This window comes from Suillus subaureus (genome assembly GCF_016647635.1).
Source record: "Suillus subaureus strain MN1 chromosome Unknown BJ212scaffold_16, whole genome shotgun sequence".
Classification (NCBI taxonomy): domain Eukaryota; kingdom Fungi; phylum Basidiomycota; class Agaricomycetes; order Boletales; family Suillaceae; genus Suillus; species Suillus subaureus.
The window spans coordinates 590,094-607,115 of record NW_024538572.1 but is presented as its reverse complement, the minus strand read 5'-3'; the positions used below and the strand labels follow the sequence as shown (position 1 = coordinate 607,115).

The following is a 17,022-nucleotide window of genomic DNA, read 5'->3' as shown; positions in this document are numbered from 1 at the left end:
AGACTATTGGTATGAACGCACGGCGTACCGCAAGGTGCACTACTCCACTTGTGAGGGCGGCGACTCCATAGACCGAGGCACCCAACACCCGTGCCTTGTTCCCGACCACATCACTGGCCACGGCGCGATGTTTTGGATCACGGCGATTGTGTTCCCCTTTGCAATCACAACGCTTGTTGTTGCATGGTGGTGGTACAACAAGAGTAAGGTGGCGAGAGGGCAAGTGACATTCACATATTATATGCGCGTTCTATGCTCATTGACAATACACAGGGCCATTAGTTTACCCGAAGACGATGATAATTCGCCGAGGTTAGGTCCTGGTGTGCTTGCTATGCTAGCATCTGTGCCATGGTTCCTGCTCGGGCTTTTGGGTAATACCTTTAAATATATGTCGAAGGGCTACCGCGCTAGGCGTAAAAATGGGGCTGTGTCTTTGGATGAAGATACGCAGATCTCATTACATATTGAGGATGGGGAATAAATGGGGCAGCTATCAAACAGTCGGATTATTCTGTAAATTCTGTGCTACGACTAGCATATGCTATCAACGAAGACTTATCGATACTTATCTCTCGTCACAGCAGTTGTATGTGTAACGTCTGCTGCTTACACGCGCGACTGGTGTGAGGATGTGACGAAACTTGGAAAGTGAAGCTTGAAGCTTTGAAGTACAAGTGAGGATTATGGAGAGTGCTTGAGCTTCAATTCCAATTGATGTGCTATAACCTCAATCCTGCCGAAGTTGGAAGTTTTGGAAATATCGGAACCGCTGGGAGAGAGGGAAGAATCGAGTGTGATTCTGCTATCGATAATGAGGGTACATGCCCAGGCTATATACATTCGTGAGTGACTCAACAGCCAAACAAAGGATAAGTGAAAGGATGAGTGAAGCAAACGGAGACAAAGGCAGTGAAAGACGCATTTGTACGATAAGGAGAAGCTTCGCGCACGGCGAACGGACGCCGGAGTCAATATACAAGGTGGGAGGTGAGCAAGAATGATATCAAGATGAGGCTCCTTACATCAGGAGAAGGTATTTGTACAAGATTTCGGAGACGGCAAAATCGTGTATCAATATCTTCTCCCGTTTGGTCCATTGCTGACGAAACAGCCATTGGCAGCAGGATGGCAAAATTAAAGACATAGATTGGACTCACAAAGTCAGGATGGTTATCACTGCAAATGTAGGGGCTCGTATGCTTCTTTCGTACTGTGCTATCGATCACCACCTTGTGCTTCTCATACTATACTGAGGGTTCGACGCAGGTACGAAGTACAGGTGGCTGACGCTTGCTACATGAATCCCTGCTTAAAATGTCAGTTATAAATTCCCTGCAAGACTGCCTCATAGAGCGTACAGAAGAGTGGTGCTGAAAGACGGGGTCTTGAAGTCCTTCGAGGGATGAGAAGCCAGCAATTTTGCAGGTGCAACAACGAACTCCACACCTGCGCAGTGAAAACCGCCGCTGCGTAAAACGGGGTACACGCATAACCTGGGACCCAGGGCATACACGCCATAAGGTTGTGGAGAATGGATAGATGGCCGTTGGACCATCTCAGGACGCAGAGGGCCGTGCTAGGGGCAATGTTTGGATCGAGCGTGTCAACACCAACTTGAAAGATCAGGTAAACAGGGCGGTCTCATTGTGGGTGGACGTAGGAGTGTATGAGTTTTGTTTGAATAAAGCGAGACAACGGAAATTTTGCAAGCGAGTTTGGACTGCAGTACGTCGGGTGAAATTTGATAGAATTTGACAAGCAACTACGAGAGCACATAGCTGCCTTTATATGTAAGAGCAAGAGCATGACAACACGAAGTTTGCAATCGAGTGGCAAGAGACAAAGGCGAACTGATAAGACGGAAGTATGAAAGGCGTAGTCTGCACGACGGGATGACACATGAAAGATAGTACAAAGGGAAACGAGATTGACATCCAAGTCCATGAAGTCTGCGGCCGATGCATCGTTTGTACTTCCGTCTGGAGTTGTGGTTGGGGCGTAGGAGTCGTCTGCCTGCGCGCGGACGTGGATGCCTCATGCGGTAGTAACGTCACCTTTCCTTCAATTTCAACCCTTGAACATCTCAAAGTTAAATTCTAATCATTATCTAGCGAATAACATGCAGGCGGTCAACTCGCAAGTCATTTTCTCAGCAGCCTTGGATATCATTGGTGCGCTGCAAAACATCGTAAGTAACGGGTCAGTGCGTTGTAGTATCTGCCAATAATTAACAATCAATCGCTTTAGCTGCGCCATTCCTAACTAATCGTAGGTTTAGCGGCCTAATTATATGTCTGATGCACTACTTAATATCAACCAGATGCCAGATCTCGAAACTCCGTATTCCAAAGCAAGTCTCCCCAATACGACTTACTCTAACGCCCAGCTCGAATATCGGACCATCGGTGCGATCATCACTGAACGTGAACAGCAGCTGGATGCAACTCTGCACGAGATTTCAGACCTGGAAACAGTTATGGATAGTATCCAAAACCTTCGCCAGCAGCTCATTGGAAAGAAGGAAAATATCATCAAGTCCATTAATTTGCACAAGGGCTTTATATCGGCTCTCTGGCGCTTGCCAACCGAAGTCCTGTCTCAAATTTTTCATCACTGTTTACCAGAAATTCAGGAATTCAATCGATTGAATAAGCCATCAGTATCGGAAGCGCCCATGCTGTTGACTGCAGTATGCCGACGATGGAGGGAGGTTGCTGTGGCTATGCTCAGTTTATGGTGTAGACTCGCTGTGTCAATCGACCGCGAAGGCCAGTGGAAGCGGCAGATATTCTGTTATCAATCATGGCTCAAACGATCACGAGGATGTCCGCTCTCGATAGAACTCATGTCCTACAACTGCGCATATGACTGGACCAAGATACTCCACTTTCTTCATCCTCACGTCAACCAAATAGTGTCTCTCTGCATCCATGTTCCCTTCGAAGAGGACCAAGCCGAATATATTTTAAACATCCTCAGCCCGACACTTCAGGAATTGACCATTTTCGCAATGGAAACGACTGATATATTTGTACAAAGCATCTCGCGACTGTCTGTTCTGCGCAGTCTCCATATCCTAGGACTGTCGTTCAACATCGAGCTCTTATCTCGTTTCAATTCCGTATGGGCACGCTTGACAAACGTCACAATAAACACAGACGAATCAGATACAGTTCTCCACTTACTCCGGTTGGCTCCAAACATCTCCTCAGTGCACATGATTGTCTTCATTACCGATGAAACCATGGACTTGGAGCTATTCGCACACACCACACTTCAATCCTTGCGCATTACTTGCGAGACTGATTACAGATCCACGAGGCGATTGTCCAAGCTATTCGATGCGCTCTCGTTCCCCAGTTTACGCATATTCAAAGTTAGCGGTGAACCACCGTGGCCTCATGAGAAGTTCAAGGCATTCCTGACACGGTCAAAGTGTCCCCTGGAGACTCTGATTTTGGGCACTGATGTGAAGACGACACATGAGCAGCGAGCGGAGTACGTTGCCCTTATTCCTTCCCTCGAAGTTTTCGTGCTACAACGAGAGATTTGATACTTTGCAGAAGACTTAATTGGTACATATCTCACAAGCTTGAACTAGGATTCTGTGTACTTGACGCTATCGTAGTACTGCACTCTTCGCGGCTGTGACTAATTCTTCAAGATCTGCGACATGACCTTCTATATTTCCAGTCCAACCAACAACTGACCCAGTGTTACGCTTGCGCTAGCACACTTCATTTGGAAATTTAAATCCTCATTCATCCCCTCGAAGTGGTAAAGGATTGCAGTCGTAGATCTGCATCAGATTAAGTCGCGGTTACATATTTCGCGAAAGGCTGGGAAGGCTGTATTTCTGCAGCGTCTCCGAGTGAGTCATAGAGGACTTCACCCGGAGTCCTGGACTGGGGAAAATGAACTGACTGGTTCGCGAAACCGAAAGGTTTTTAGCTAATATGAACTAAACCATACCAGGCTGCAGCTGATCCTGCCAGATGTCATGGGAGTTTTTTCAGTTTTTGCCACAACCACTCCACTGTGTGACTGTCAACCCAGGTTTTCTAGAATGGGTTCAGATATACGATGATTGGGATCTTGTGCTAGGCTGATACCTGAAAGTGTCGTCGACCAGACTCGTTAACAGATTTTGTATCAAGCTACGTCTTCGAAGTTGGCCCACTTCGACGTCGACAGGCTCCACTGGCAGTTGCCGGCCCCGCATCTGTAAACCTTGAAATTAGAATTGGTACGGTTATTCCCTTCCTCAGCGATCGATGATCCTGAAGCAGCTGAAAGGTCATCGATGGATTATCGCAAACTCCTTCTGATGCTTCAACTTTGCTTCTCGCCTTAGCTAACAACATGCAGACAACCTACTCAAAATTCAATGTCTCCGAGTCTGTCTCAGATATCATCGCTGCACTACAAAGCATCGTAAGTGTCCAGTTTCTTGAATCAGAATTCGTGTCAGCTAAGAAAAACAATCACCCGTTCCAGCTCGCACGCTCGCAAGTGATTGTGCGTATACTTTTTGGTCTATTCCGATATATCTCATGTCGTGTCACTGACCATGGCTGGCAGATTCCAGTCCTTGAAACTCCATACTCCAGATTCCCCAATACTGATCGCTCTACCGTCGAGGTCGAAGGCCGGAGCGTTATCAATGTCATCGCTGAGCGCCAGCAGCAATTGGATGCAGTCCTGCACGAGATCTCGGGCCTGGAGGCCGTGATGGATAGTATCAAAAATCTTCATCAGCAGGTCGTCGAGAAGAAGGAGAAGATTAAGCAGTCGATGAATCTGCACAAGGCACTCGTATCGACTCTCAGGCGTCTGCCAACGGAAATCCTATCCCAGATATTTAACCACTGTCTCCCCGAAACCAAATTGTTGTTACCCCCATCAGCCCTAAAAGCCCCTATGTTGTTAACAGGAATATGCCGACGATGGAGGGAGGTTGCTGTGGGTATGCCCAATTTATGGTGCAGGTTGTATGTCGAAGTCGATAACAGGGACTGGGAGCGGGCAGCTTTCTGCTATGACTTGTGGTTCAAGCGTTCACAAGGACGTCCGCTCTCGTTAGCATTCGGGTGCTACCACTCGACCAAACTACGAAACCTTCTTCAGCCTTATATCACACAAATCACATCTCTCCGAGTCACTGTTCGTTCCTTCCAGGGCCAATGCCCTCAGCTTTTTGTGTCAGACCTCCCAGCACTTCAGGAGCTGGCCATACTAGGGATGTCAACTCTTGATATTCCAACTGTTGCACAATCCATCTCACGTCTACCGCCCACTATGCGCAGTCTCAAAGTCATTGACATGCGGCCGTTGTTCGACATCGAGCGCTTGTCTTCTTTCAGTCCCGTATGGGCCCATTTGACGGATATCCTGATCGCCGTACGTCAACAGGACGCAGTCCTCCATTTGCTTCAGCTATGTCCCAACCTCTCCTCGTTAACTCTCCGCGTAGCATTCGACCAAACAGATCCCTCGAAATCATTCACGCACACCAGATTACAAACGTTATGCATCACTTATGACGCTTTGCTCACCCGCCCTTTATCTGGCCTGCTCAGTGCTCTATCGCTCCCCAATTTGCGTGCGTTTGAAGCTTGCCGCAATGCATCTTGGCCTCACGAGGATATGAAGGCATTTTTGGCACGGTCAATGTGTCCACTGAAGATCCTGATTGTCGGCGGTCAAGTGACGATAACAGATGCGCAACGAGCGGAATATGTTTCCCTCATTCCTTCCCTCGAAATAATAATAGATCACAATGGTAGACGCATTTTATAAGACTGGGTCGTTATACATTCCAAGAAATGACGCTATCAGGTTGGCAGTAAAATGACACAATGAGACTGGGAGAATAGTATAACTTGCGAAGGCGAAACTGATCAGTACGAAGGCATCAGAAATTGAAATATCCATTGAACACTCCCCAGTTTTTTGCCACGAACCACTGTGCCCAAACCAGTGCCTTGCAGTCAGTCTTGTGACCGTCTACCCAGGCTTTCTTCTGACAAACCTAAGAATAGGGTCGAGTCAGACACAGCTTGAATTGGAACATAATACGCCAACACTCACCCCTCCACAATATGACGCTTGTTTGCAGCGAGAGCACAAGCGCAAGTGCGTATTATCAAAGGTATCCTCCTTTTTACCACAAGACCCACAACATCTTGATTGGCTATTCAAGCTGCGTGCAGCCACATCATCGCTTGCCTTCAGCAGCTGCTCAAGCGAGCATGGTATAATCCTTATAATAGAGGCTTCTTCGACGCGTATCCCAACGGTCATGTCGAGGAAACCATGTTGCTCGCCATACAGCACAGCAACCGTGTACCCTTCCTTGATTTGCGGAACAAGCGCTTGTCCGCGGTCGTCGGTGTACAGACCGATAGTAACGACCTGACCATCCTTGTCCTTTGCACGTAACAGGACTCGACCGAGACCGTAAGAGCCTACAATCTCGCCTAAGAAGCACCAGTGCTGTCTGGGTGAAAAGCTGTATCGACCCTGGGCGTAGTAGGTGAGATCAATACCATTCTCATGCGGAAGGTCGCTGAATGATGGGAAGTTGATGGTGTTGCGCAGGAGGCTTTGAGAAGTCTTGGTTTCTGGCATTGTTTGATGCGGTGAACTGGTTCAAACTTGAAGTTGAGCTTGTTTGAATAGACCTCGAGGAAGGACAACTAAACCTGTGAGATTCTGTGTGTTTGAAGTTGCTTTGACTTCGAGCTGAGTTGGACGAAGTAATGACTTGGGGGAGACAAGAGAGTGTCCTGGTAATGGACACTCTGGGGGAAGTTTGTTGCAAACAGTGACAGGCTCTGTGGGCGTGTTGGTAGCGTGTTAATTGGCGGCGTATCTGGGTTTCCGTATGGGACCAGGTTCCTGGTCCCCCATCATGAGGCAAGGCTTCGATAGTACGCACTGGTCACGAGTCTATCCGAAGCACACAAGTTTCAGGTGTAGGCTGCCTGCTTGATTCGATCATATCACGGTAGAGGGGCAGGTTACCGTTAATGGTGCTTCACAAATGACGACAAATAATTGACTTGCGAAGCTTGTTTTCGGACGAAGACGTTCGACTATTCAACTACAGCTGGTTGTGTATCGTTCATGCACGTTCATGCCTCGCGAAAAATTCTAATGCTTGGTCAATGTCCTGGAATCATGGACTAGGGAAGTACGACACAATAAAATGAGACTGGCAGGATAATATGATAATTAAGCCAACAATTTATCAGCTTAAGGGCGAAGCATCAGAAATTAAACCAGTCATGGAACGTTCTCCAGTTCCTTTCTGTGAACCACCGTACCCCAACAAGTGCCTTGCAGTTAGCCTTGTGACCGGCCGCCCAGGCTTTCTTCTGACAATCCTAAAAATGTGCTCAAGTCAGGTACCTGAATTGGATTGGGACATAACATCGCCAACGCTCACCTCTCCACAATAAGGCGTGTGCCTGCAGCGAGAGCACAAACGCAAGTGCGTGTTGTCAGAGGCGTTCTCCTCCTTACCACAGGATCCACAACGTCTTGGCTGGCCTTTGCGCAGTGTAGCCACATCATCGCTAGCCTTTAGCAGCTGCTCGAGTGAGCATGGTATAATTTTGATGTTGGAGGTATCTTCGACGCGTATGCCAACGGACATGTCTAGGAAACCATGTTGCTCGCCATACAGTACAGCAACTGTGTGACCTTCCTTGATTTGCGGAGCAAGCGCTTGTCCACGGTCGTCTGTGTACAGCCCAACAGTAACGACTTGACCGTCCTTATCCTTTACGCGTAACAGGACTCGCACAAGACCGATGGACTCGACAATTTCGCCGAGAAAGCACCAGTGCTGGCCGGGTTTGAATCCGAACGGGCCATTATCGTAGTATCTGAGGTCAATTTCATTCTCAGGCTCATCTGGAAGGCCGCTGAAAGTTGGGAAGTTGAAACTATTGCGCAAGAGGCTTTGATGTTTCTTGGATTTCGGCATCGTTTGCTGCAATCTGATTCAAGTTGAGCTTGTCATAGACCTCAAGGAAGAAAGACCAAACCTATGAAATTACGTGTATTAAATCTGGTTCAACTTCAAGTTGAATGGACGACGTAATGAGAAAATGAGGTGGAGAATGGCGACTGACAAACATCGGACGGACCTGCAGGATCTTAAATACTAGTATTGTGCCGTAAAATGTGACTAAGAAACGAGGAAAAAGAACAAAGAGATCAGCATGCGGCGTGCAGCACTTCAATGTTGTAGTGGAGACCTTTGTGCAATTAATGAACTTGCTCAAGCCTCATTGTGACTGGCAACCGATAATTCGAAATTATGTAAACGCACCATTTCTGCGCACTTCTACTGTGAGCGAGCGCCTATGTAATACAAACTTGCGCTCGTACTATCAGGCCCAGGCCTTCAAGCTTCAAGTCAAGCTTCAAGGTTTGAGGATGACAGTGTTCTTGTTTGGACACTGAACTTGAGTTGCCCCTGAACACGCCTTGATCAAAGATGCCTCACAAACAATGACAAACAATTGACTTGAATCCAGACTTCGACAATCGATTAATCCCTTGCCGTCAAGAGTCCCAGGACCGTTCAGTTCAGGAGAAGATCTCTCGAAGATGGCCACCCTTTCGCTGGACGAAGAAGTTCGACTGTTCACGAACAATGCTGAGCGAGAGAAGTACAATCTCCTTGGTACCTTATACGGGATCATCGTCGCATCTTGACTACCTCGAGCGCGCCTATGTTCGTGATGCAATTACCGCAGCACAGTATGTTTCCATCTTAAATTCACTTCATGCCAGACTTAGGAATACATACGCTACAAGAGATACTCTCCTGCATGCACACGTCTCCTCTCGCAGTATATGACCATGCTCAAGCTTGTCAAGGATTCCGTTCCTTCCATTGAGCAGTTCATGACACGGTATCGGATGGATAACCCTGCGGCATTACATCGCATACGAGTTGGCGTGCCTGCGACTGTTGAACATTCTAGTGAGGCGGGACCTGAGACTGGAAAGTGGATTGCTGAGACGACACAGGTTGGAATCTTGTGTTGGAATCTTTCCCTTTCTAACCACTAGCACAGAATTTTATCACATTCATGGATGCATTGAAGCTCAGGCTACGCGCTAAGGATCAACTTCACCCGATCTTGCAAGAACTTGTCACAGGGTATGCGAGGTTCAAGGGAAGCAAGGACTGGGAAGGACGGAGCAAAATGGTCAGCTGGTGTGTACCATTCTATTGCTTGCTTACTTTCAATATCGGGCTCACATTATCAGGCTTATTACCTTGAACAGCATGAAGGCATCCGAAGAAATCACAGAAGAACAGTCCCGGCAGGTAAGCTCACGATCTCTGCTGATCCGCGTGCGCTTCGCATTGATATCATCATAGCTTTCATTTGATGTCGAACATGCATATGCCGAATTTTTCAGAAGTCTGAGCAGTGGTAAGGAGAGATCGTAACGAAGGTGGTTATACAGCCCTCGATCGTTTCATATACAGGGGGCTCCGCTTTGTCTTATAAATATGGGCAATCAATATTTTGCAATCGCGGGTCCTTTGAGGACCAGGCACACTGCGTGTCTTGTCGTGGGCAGCCTCGCCTGATGCATATGGCTTCAGTGATTGACGCAGCAAATGCTGTCCACTAGCGCGTATGTGATCAAACTACGTCAATTGCCAGTCGGCTGCTGTGCCGCTGTGTAGTTCCGGTGTACATAGTTACCCGAACTTTCAAGACTTTCAGTGTTACGTAAAACTCTCACTGAGTTTAATGGTTTCTAGGTCTAACGATAAGATCGAGTTTTGTGCGGAGCACCTCCAGGGTCAGTGCTCCGGGCACTTTTGGCATGGCACACATGCTAAGCAGGACCTGCGCGTTCAGAAATTCCTCAGATCCAATGCGGTCGATTTTTAGGAGTTCCTCGCCTCTTCTCGTGCACTCGTCGTCGCGTTGGGTATGTTGCTTGTTACTGGTGTAGAAGCATGATAACGTTGTATTTTCGCTACCCACTCTCTGTTCTTCTCCCAACTCCCAGCCTTCTGCCATTCCACTTAGGTTTTAGGTTCATACGTATTGACGCTCAGTCTGGCCCGTCTCCTATCATGCTGCTACTAGGTACGGTCTTAGGTCCAATTTCACCGGATTCTCTCGCGTTGGGGAATCAGGCCTCTCTTTGGATGAACCTAGAGCCTGTGCCTCCGCGCTCGCAGGGACATTCAAAGTCCTAGGCACATTAAACTCAATGGCTATATATATGTAGCACCCGGGCTCTCCGGTCTTCTGACAATTCAGAAGTACGCCCCACATGCAACATACCTTTTCCGTATGTCATAACTTCGTTCATCACCGGCATCCCCGGGATGATATGACTGAGGCTTGACAGGTTCTTCTGCGATAATGATCTTGTACGACTCGGAGTCCGGTAAACTCCTGTCTATCCAGAACAACAATCCACGAAGTCTCACATGCCATTTAGTACTGACTTTAGGAAACGATCAGGATTCTTTTGCATTGCGGGCAGCGGATCACCGGCTTGAATTTATCTGTGTGAGTGTATACTCTGCTGGATGCTGATCAAGATGATCCTCAGCCATAGATGTAAATTGTGATGTTGAGACGGCTTTGCTATATCTTGATGCTTGCTAGGCATTATCAAATATGTTGCCCAGTTTCTGTGGATGGTGAGTGTTTCCCGTTAGCAAGTGGTCCAGAGAAGTTTATGATCACTCGCGCGGCAGTTATGTTGGTTGATGGGTTTATCCGCAACGTATCAACACTAGCGAAGATTCACTCGTTGCGGATATCTTGATAGGCATAGCTGTCGGCCCGGTTACGAATAGTAGTTTGAATCGTGAGTGTTTTGCTTTGGATGAGCCGTTGTTCTGGGGAGTATTGAATATTACAGGTCAAGACGCCATGTTTTCGGGAACCTGCAATTGTTGATTTGAATAAGGACTATTTGATGGCCTTTTTATTATGCGATTACGCCGAGTTGTGTTTGGGAGATCTTCGTATTTGGTCTCGCTGCACGTTGTTCCGTCATACACATACTTGAACGTTCTGAACTGCGGTGACTGCGGCTGGCAATGGAAGAAACGTGACTGTCTATTTAAAGATTATACGCTATGGTGGTTGTACTTTACTTGAAGGAGACACGAGACTTTTGCAAAGTTGGATTTTCTTCCCATCCTCGACATGCATCCCGTTATTAAAGAAGTTAGAATTTTCTTTGATGTCTCTATTCAGAAAGATTGAAAATAGTTCCTCGACCGCGTGGTACATCTACTATGACAATGACATCAACCAATTCATCCAGCAATCCGTGGTCATGCCAAGGCTGGTTGTCAACATTCGGACAGATGTAGAGATGGCGGTCTCAACTGTGAAGATGACTTACGGCACCTGATTTTTCCTAGTACTCCCTGGTGGTTAAGCGCCGCCACCGTTATACCATTTTCTTGCAAGCGCTTCGCTGTGTGTAACTTTGCACAGGAAATTCTCGGCTTATCTTATCGACTTGGCAATGAGTGGCTGTGCAGTCATGCTGCTGTGCCTATATAGTAAAATCTTGTAAACTAATTATTGACGAGACCTGCGCAGCTGGCTGTGTCTCCTTGCGTCTTCCGTTCTTGCGCAAGATTTTGGAACGGGCACACGATATATATAACTTCCTCATTCTACATTCATACTCATACTTTTCATTTTCAGAACCGATGTCGCCAACAAACCATTACCCCCCAGCGCATTCCAGTCAACTAGCAGCTGAGTCCTCGAGCGCTTTTCAGTATGGGTCTGCACCACCACACGCGACAGATCCGATAGGACTTGACGAGGAAATGCCCCCAGCGTACACTCCATCTGCAGACACTTACCATGGAGAGACCACAGTAGACAGTGGTCCTCGCAGACCCTTCCACCAACAACCGCGACCTAGTCACAGTACACGCAGACCCTCACATTCCCATTCATCCTCAGGCTCTCATTCCTACTCATCGCATGCCACTTCCTCATCATCACATTCACAGCCGCTCTCCCCATCCCGACAACATCCGCAGCAGCCACTGTGGACAGTCCCAAGCTCGTGGTCTGCACCTGCTGGTCAGCAATACCAGTCTCACCGAGGAGGCGGCCTGGTTGGAGCACTCATCAGTACGGTGCGCGATGCAGTCGATGCAGTTTCGGGTCTACACGATGAGCAGATACGGAGCATGCAGCAGTCCCAAGCAGGCGCCTATGCAGCTCCGTATCCAACGTCTTCTTCTGCTGGTATGATCCAGAGCACTTATACGTCGTCATACCAGGGAGGTCAAGGCCCAGTTCCTGGGGTGCCTTCGGCGCAGCAGACCCCTCCGCGGCACGTTCCGGATGACGGTAGTCCGACTACAACGCCCGCGCCTGGACACCCACTGCTAAACAACGGATACCTCCTCGTGTACCCCAATAAGGACTACATATGTATCAAATGTCAGTGTATTCACATCCTCTCATGTAGCTAACTCACGTCCCTCCCTTTTAGGCAAAAATACGGGGTACAAAAACTATGATCCCTCCCACCCCTGCAGAAAGTGCTGGGAGAAATATGGGAAGCGTTATGCCGGCGCATTGACGTACACATCCTGGAACACCGAGTCGTCATCTCGTAGCTCCAAGTTTCAGCGTGCTCTACCCAGGTTCGCCCCACCGCAGGCATCGCAGCTTTTACTCCAGTCCTCAAGTTACACTGGCCGGCCGCCGCATGCCATTCTCCCACAGGCACCTACATCTTACGGCCAGCACCTATACGTACATAATCCCATAATAGGCATGGGTCGAACCCCACCTGTCCCGCATGCCATTCCTGTGCCCCCAGGAGATCCGCGCCTTGGAGGTCAAATGTGTCAGAAATGTGGTGGCACGGGAACACTACCACTCTTGATCATTGACGTCCGACCATGCTCCGTGTGTGGTGGAATCGGGCGTAACTTGCGGTAGGTACGTGTATGTTCGGATAGGAGGTGCTAATATAAAGGGATATTGGGATATTGATACGATATGCTATTCACCATGGCTGTTAATACTTTCTACTTTGCATCTGTACCAGTATGTGCATTTATCATAGTGTAACTTGTCCTCAATCAAATTTCATCTTCTGGTTGGTAACATTACCCGTATTCTCGCGCTCTGGAATGGGAGGGCTTGCTACTCCCGTCATCAAGGACTGTTTATCCGCCATCCAATATGTATTACGAATGTGTTGTGATCGCATACCCTGCCACCATGATAGGTCATGATACATGATGTCGCGGTAGTCCCTCATGATATCATCCCAGTTTTGATCTGCATCCATGATCAATTTGACATACTCGGCTGGGACAATGCCCTGACGTAGTACGTGATAATCAGAATCTCTCGTCCTAATCAAGCCTCCAACTCGGAACGAGAATGATCTACCAGTTTGATCATCGCTGGAAGGTCTACAAAGGAAAAGAAACAGAAGATTATTTGGCATGGGTGCACCCACACAACGGTACGCGCGCAGGGGTCGCCGCGGCATAAACTTGGAGGCGCATCACTTGATCATCTTCAATCATACTGCATGCTCTCTTGAGATTCTTGGCACAGCTCCATAACAGTGCACAACAAAGCCATCACTCCCCACAGTAAACGGTGATGTGAACAGTTTGTGACTATTCGTCATCTGGGTACAGCATCAACTCAGGGCGTACTTTCTCATTGAACTCCTCAGATGTCAGGAATCCGAGCGCAACCGTTGCTTCCTTCAGCGTCGTTCCTTCTTTGTGCGCTTTCTTTGCGCACTTGGCTACATCTGCAAAAGCATGATTGATCTCGAGTGAATTCGCACATTTATAATTAGCACGCACTATCATAGCCAAGGTGGCTGTTTAGAATTGTTGCCAGCATCAAACTCTCGTTCAGGAGGTGGTTGATGCGCTTCTCGTTGGCTTGGATACCAACCACGCAATTCTTTGTGAACGAACGGGAAGCTGACGAGACCAGATAAGCGGACCAACAAGCGTAGTCTGAGTTATAGACCCCCACCATCAGAGAGAAGACGAATGCTCTGTAACACGTTCATAATTATAACGGGTTTGAAGACGTTGAGCTGGTTTGAGAAAGGAATAAATCATTAAGTGGTAATGTGTCGCATGAAGTATGGATACCTCGAAGTGTCCGCTAGCACTAGCAATGCTAACAGTAGTCTGGTTACCCATCACTTGAGCGGCGACCATAGTCACGGCCTCGCACTGCGTGGGATTGACCTTACCGGGCATGATGCTGCTGCCAGGTTCATTCTCGGGGAGAATCAGTTCACCGAAACCACAGCGAGGACCAGAGCCAAGGAATCGAATGTCATTGGCGATCTTCATCAGAGAACAAGCGATGACATTCAGAGCACCATGAGCCTCGGCAAGGGCGTCGTGGCACGCTAGAGCTTCAAACTACGGGTTTCGATCAGAAGTCGGACGAAGCACAAGCTATGAGATGTTTTACCTTGTTAGGTGCGGTCCGGAATTCCAAGCCTGTAATCTTGGAGATCTCGGCTGCAATCTTCACGTCGAAACCCTTTTTCGTGTTAAGACCCTGCACAACACTTGAGCGCATATACTCATTGGATGCTAGATGGCTTACTGTGCCAACAGCAGTTCCACCTTGAGCTAGAAAACTTAAGCGAGGAAGGACGTCTTTAGCACGAGCGATGCCATTATCGATTTGCTGGACATATCCGCTGAACTCTTGGCCAAGGGTCAGGGGAGTAGCGTCCTGATAACGATAAGACGGCTTTCAAATGTAAGGCCGATCCTTTCATACCTGCAAGTGCGTGCGTCCGATTTTGATAACGTGACTGAATGACTGAACCTTTTCGTCAAGTGCATCCCTGAGTTCTGTCAATGCCGGAAGCAGCGAGTGGCTAATTTCAGTCACGGCGGCGACGTGCATAGCTGTTGGGAAGCTGCAGTTACCAATAAAATTGTTAAATTAAGTATTCTTCGTGCGGCAGCTCACGTATCGTTACTGCTCTGGCTCATGTTAACATGGTCATTGGGATGGACCGGTTTCTTGGAACCGAGTTCGCCGCCAAGAAGTTCGATCGCACGGTTCGAAATCACCTGTTAACCGATGAGGTAAAGTTAGTGAGCACTCAAGTGTTTGGTATGCTCACCTCGTTTACGTTCATGTTGGTTTGAGTTCCACTTCCAGTCTGGAAGACAACCAAGGGGAAGTGGTCCATGAGCTTCCCGGAAATGACCTGAAGAAAAGCTTAATTCGACACACACATCCGAAGCCTAGGATACAATCTCTCACATCATCAGCTGCTTTCTGGATGGCTTCGCCTATTGTATGATCTAGGCCATAGCCGATATTAACGATGGATGCTGCCTTCTTCACCACGCCGAAAGCCTTGAGTAGGGGAGGCGGTAGACGTTGTGAGGGACCACCGATGTCAAAGTTTTGTAGCGACCTTGGGGATAGGCTCAGTAGTTAAGTATGCACATCAGATCAAATATGCACACCGCTGTGTCTGTGCCCCCCAATAGCGATCGGCTGGGACCTGAAGCTCACCGAAAGTGTCACGCTCAGTGCGGAAGGACTGGTTTGACTGATATGATGATCAATTCGGTTCGCTTCTGTTGAGTGGGATAAGTTAACTCACCATGACGAGTCGTAGTTGGAGGAGTCCCGGTCTCTTTACATAGAGGAGCTGTTACTTAAGTAACAGGGTGATCCGGAAGGAACCGGCTACGACCGGGTATTGTAGTACCATTCCCCCTATCACGCGTCCCAACTTGCAAGCCAACTTCCGATTCTGTACCCCTAAATACGGGCACTCATTTCGATGATTCGAAATGTAAGTGTTACCCACACATATGATAAGGGATACTGAATTTCACATATGCCAGTGGGTGCCGGAGGGCTCTTTCATTTGTGTATTCTGTTTCTGACTTGCATTTTTTACCATTCACTACTCGTACCAGGCGAACACGGCCAGAATCATCCCAGCATACGAAAGGAGGGACTTAATGAAGCCTGGTTCGAACACAAGTTTATGAATCACAGCCAACGCGCCAGTACGAAAACGTTCGGGATACCATTACATCCATCGGTGTCCCTTTTCCCCGTGGATGCCCGAAGTTATAGTCTACCCATAGAGCTTGTCCTACAACGTTTGGGGTTCTGACCGCTGACACAGTCTGATGAAAAGTACCAATCACATTTTTTGATAGCTTGGAAGGTGTAGAGTAGATGAGCGTGCAAAGATGATGCAAAAAATTATCATTATCATCCCTCACATGTTCGTGTCACAGTCTCGCTGCTTCAGCAGGTTGAGGTCAAGCATTATGAATGCAGAGGTGAATGTTCGTGTTGTTGGCAAAGCTGAACTCCAAGGGAGTTCGCGTCGGAGTTGTCTCCACCTGTAAAGTACACCCCGCTAGCATGACTAGTATAAGTACTATATTGAACTCGTTGCTAATGAGAATCTACTCCACTAGCACAGCGTCAGCAGACGAATTCGCGGGATCGACAAAGAGTGGGGGCTCCAGGAGCAGCAAGCGCGAAGTTGCGAACATTGGCATGGGGAAGATGATGGGCAGGGGAATGACCTGTTCACGTACGAATGTCCTGGGATGGATATTTTTTTGCGAGTAATGATCAAGATAGCAACGAGAAGGATCGCATGGGCAATATTGATGAGGTGGACGAGCCTCTGCCGTCTCTTTACCGTCCAAACGAGGCCCAGGTATCAAGCCACCACCAGCGAATGGTATCGTGGAAGATGTTGACCTGGCTACATTCAAGCCTACCTTCATACGCAGGGGTCCAAACCGAAAGACACGGAGAAGAAGCAAAAAAAAAAAAAAACAAGAAACAGAAGAGTTCCAACGGTGGCGCGCTCATTCCCTTTGACGTAGACGAGGATGGCGGAGGGTGGTTGGTTGTTGCTCACTGCTGCGCGTCAAAAACACCGAGATCGGGATGGTCTTGTAACGCTTCACCATGA

The 17,022-nt window shown here is 48.1% G+C and overlaps 8 protein-coding genes across 8 annotated transcripts; 5 read left to right on the top strand and 3 right to left on the bottom strand.

Moving 5' to 3' along the window:
- Positions 1-2,293: 2,293 nt before the first annotated feature.
- BJ212DRAFT_1577120 (uncharacterized protein) lies at positions 2,294-3,556 on the top strand (the record flags this gene model as incomplete). The annotated part of the gene is made up of 1 exon (XM_041342189.1): positions 2,294-3,556. One exon carries the CDS (start codon positions 2,294-2,296, stop codon positions 3,554-3,556), a length of 1,263 nt encoding a protein of 420 aa, XP_041193158.1.
- A 722-nt stretch (positions 3,557-4,278) lies between these two features.
- Positions 4,279-6,035, top strand: BJ212DRAFT_193016 (uncharacterized protein). Its single transcript, XM_041342604.1, has 3 exons — positions 4,279-4,437; positions 4,501-4,521; positions 4,585-6,035. Exons 1-3 carry the CDS (start codon positions 4,366-4,368, stop codon positions 5,800-5,802), a joined length of 1,311 nt encoding a protein of 436 aa, XP_041193157.1. The 5' UTR covers positions 4,279-4,365; the 3' UTR covers positions 5,803-6,035.
- On the bottom strand, positions 5,918-6,633 carry BJ212DRAFT_1480928 (uncharacterized protein; the record flags this gene model as incomplete). Its single annotated transcript, XM_041340176.1, has 2 exons — positions 5,918-6,034; positions 6,094-6,633. 2 exons carry the CDS (start codon positions 6,631-6,633, stop codon positions 5,918-5,920), a joined length of 657 nt encoding a protein of 218 aa, XP_041193156.1.
- Positions 6,634-7,274: 641 nt separating this feature from the next.
- Positions 7,275-7,996, bottom strand: BJ212DRAFT_1271715 (uncharacterized protein; the record flags this gene model as incomplete). The annotated part of the gene is made up of 2 exons (XM_041330971.1): positions 7,275-7,391; positions 7,454-7,996. The coding sequence occupies 2 exons, from the start codon at positions 7,994-7,996 to the stop codon at positions 7,275-7,277; spliced, it is 660 nt and encodes a 219-aa protein (XP_041193155.1).
- A 675-nt stretch (positions 7,997-8,671) lies between these two features.
- BJ212DRAFT_1299736 (vacuolar protein sorting-associated protein 28) lies at positions 8,672-9,481 on the top strand (the record flags this gene model as incomplete). The annotated part of the gene is made up of 5 exons (XM_041332912.1): positions 8,672-8,778; positions 8,838-9,051; positions 9,099-9,241; positions 9,295-9,355; positions 9,410-9,481. 5 exons carry the CDS (start codon positions 8,672-8,674, stop codon positions 9,479-9,481), a joined length of 597 nt encoding a protein of 198 aa, XP_041193154.1.
- A 2,253-nt stretch (positions 9,482-11,734) lies between these two features.
- On the top strand, positions 11,735-12,992 carry BJ212DRAFT_1299735 (uncharacterized protein; the record flags this gene model as incomplete). Its single annotated transcript, XM_041332911.1, has 2 exons — positions 11,735-12,485; positions 12,538-12,992. The coding sequence occupies 2 exons, from the start codon at positions 11,735-11,737 to the stop codon at positions 12,990-12,992; spliced, it is 1,206 nt and encodes a 401-aa protein (XP_041193153.1).
- A 695-nt stretch (positions 12,993-13,687) lies between these two features.
- Positions 13,688-15,678, bottom strand: BJ212DRAFT_1446963 (L-Aspartase-like protein; the record flags this gene model as incomplete). The annotated part of the gene is made up of 12 exons (XM_041338332.1): positions 13,688-13,827; positions 13,883-14,005; positions 14,061-14,124; positions 14,183-14,461; positions 14,514-14,603; positions 14,652-14,783; positions 14,832-14,973; positions 15,027-15,130; positions 15,184-15,270; positions 15,327-15,483; positions 15,536-15,612; positions 15,676-15,678. The coding sequence occupies 12 exons, from the start codon at positions 15,676-15,678 to the stop codon at positions 13,688-13,690; spliced, it is 1,398 nt and encodes a 465-aa protein (XP_041193152.1).
- Positions 15,679-15,793: 115 nt separating this feature from the next.
- Positions 15,794-16,309, top strand: BJ212DRAFT_192828 (uncharacterized protein). Its single transcript, XM_041342603.1, has one exon. The coding sequence runs from the start codon at positions 15,916-15,918 to the stop codon at positions 16,198-16,200; it is 285 nt and encodes a 94-aa protein (XP_041193151.1). The 5' UTR covers positions 15,794-15,915; the 3' UTR covers positions 16,201-16,309.
- Positions 16,310-17,022: the final 713 nt, after the last annotated feature.

Excerpts from the sequence above, each read along its gene's own strand:
- BJ212DRAFT_193016 (XM_041342604.1), top strand. The coding sequence starts at position 4,366 with ATGCAGACAACCTACTCAAAATTCAATGTCTCCGAGTCTGTCTCAGAT. Across the intron at positions 4,438-4,500 it reads TCGCTGCACTACAAAGCATC|CTCGCACGCTCGCAAGTGAT; the intron begins GTAAGTGTCCAG and ends CACCCGTTCCAG. Across the intron at positions 4,522-4,584 it reads TCGCACGCTCGCAAGTGATT|ATTCCAGTCCTTGAAACTCC; the intron begins GTGCGTATACTT and ends CATGGCTGGCAG.
- BJ212DRAFT_192828 (XM_041342603.1), top strand. The coding sequence starts at position 15,916 with ATGCCAGTGGGTGCCGGAGGGCTCTTTCATTTGTGTATTCTGTTTCTG.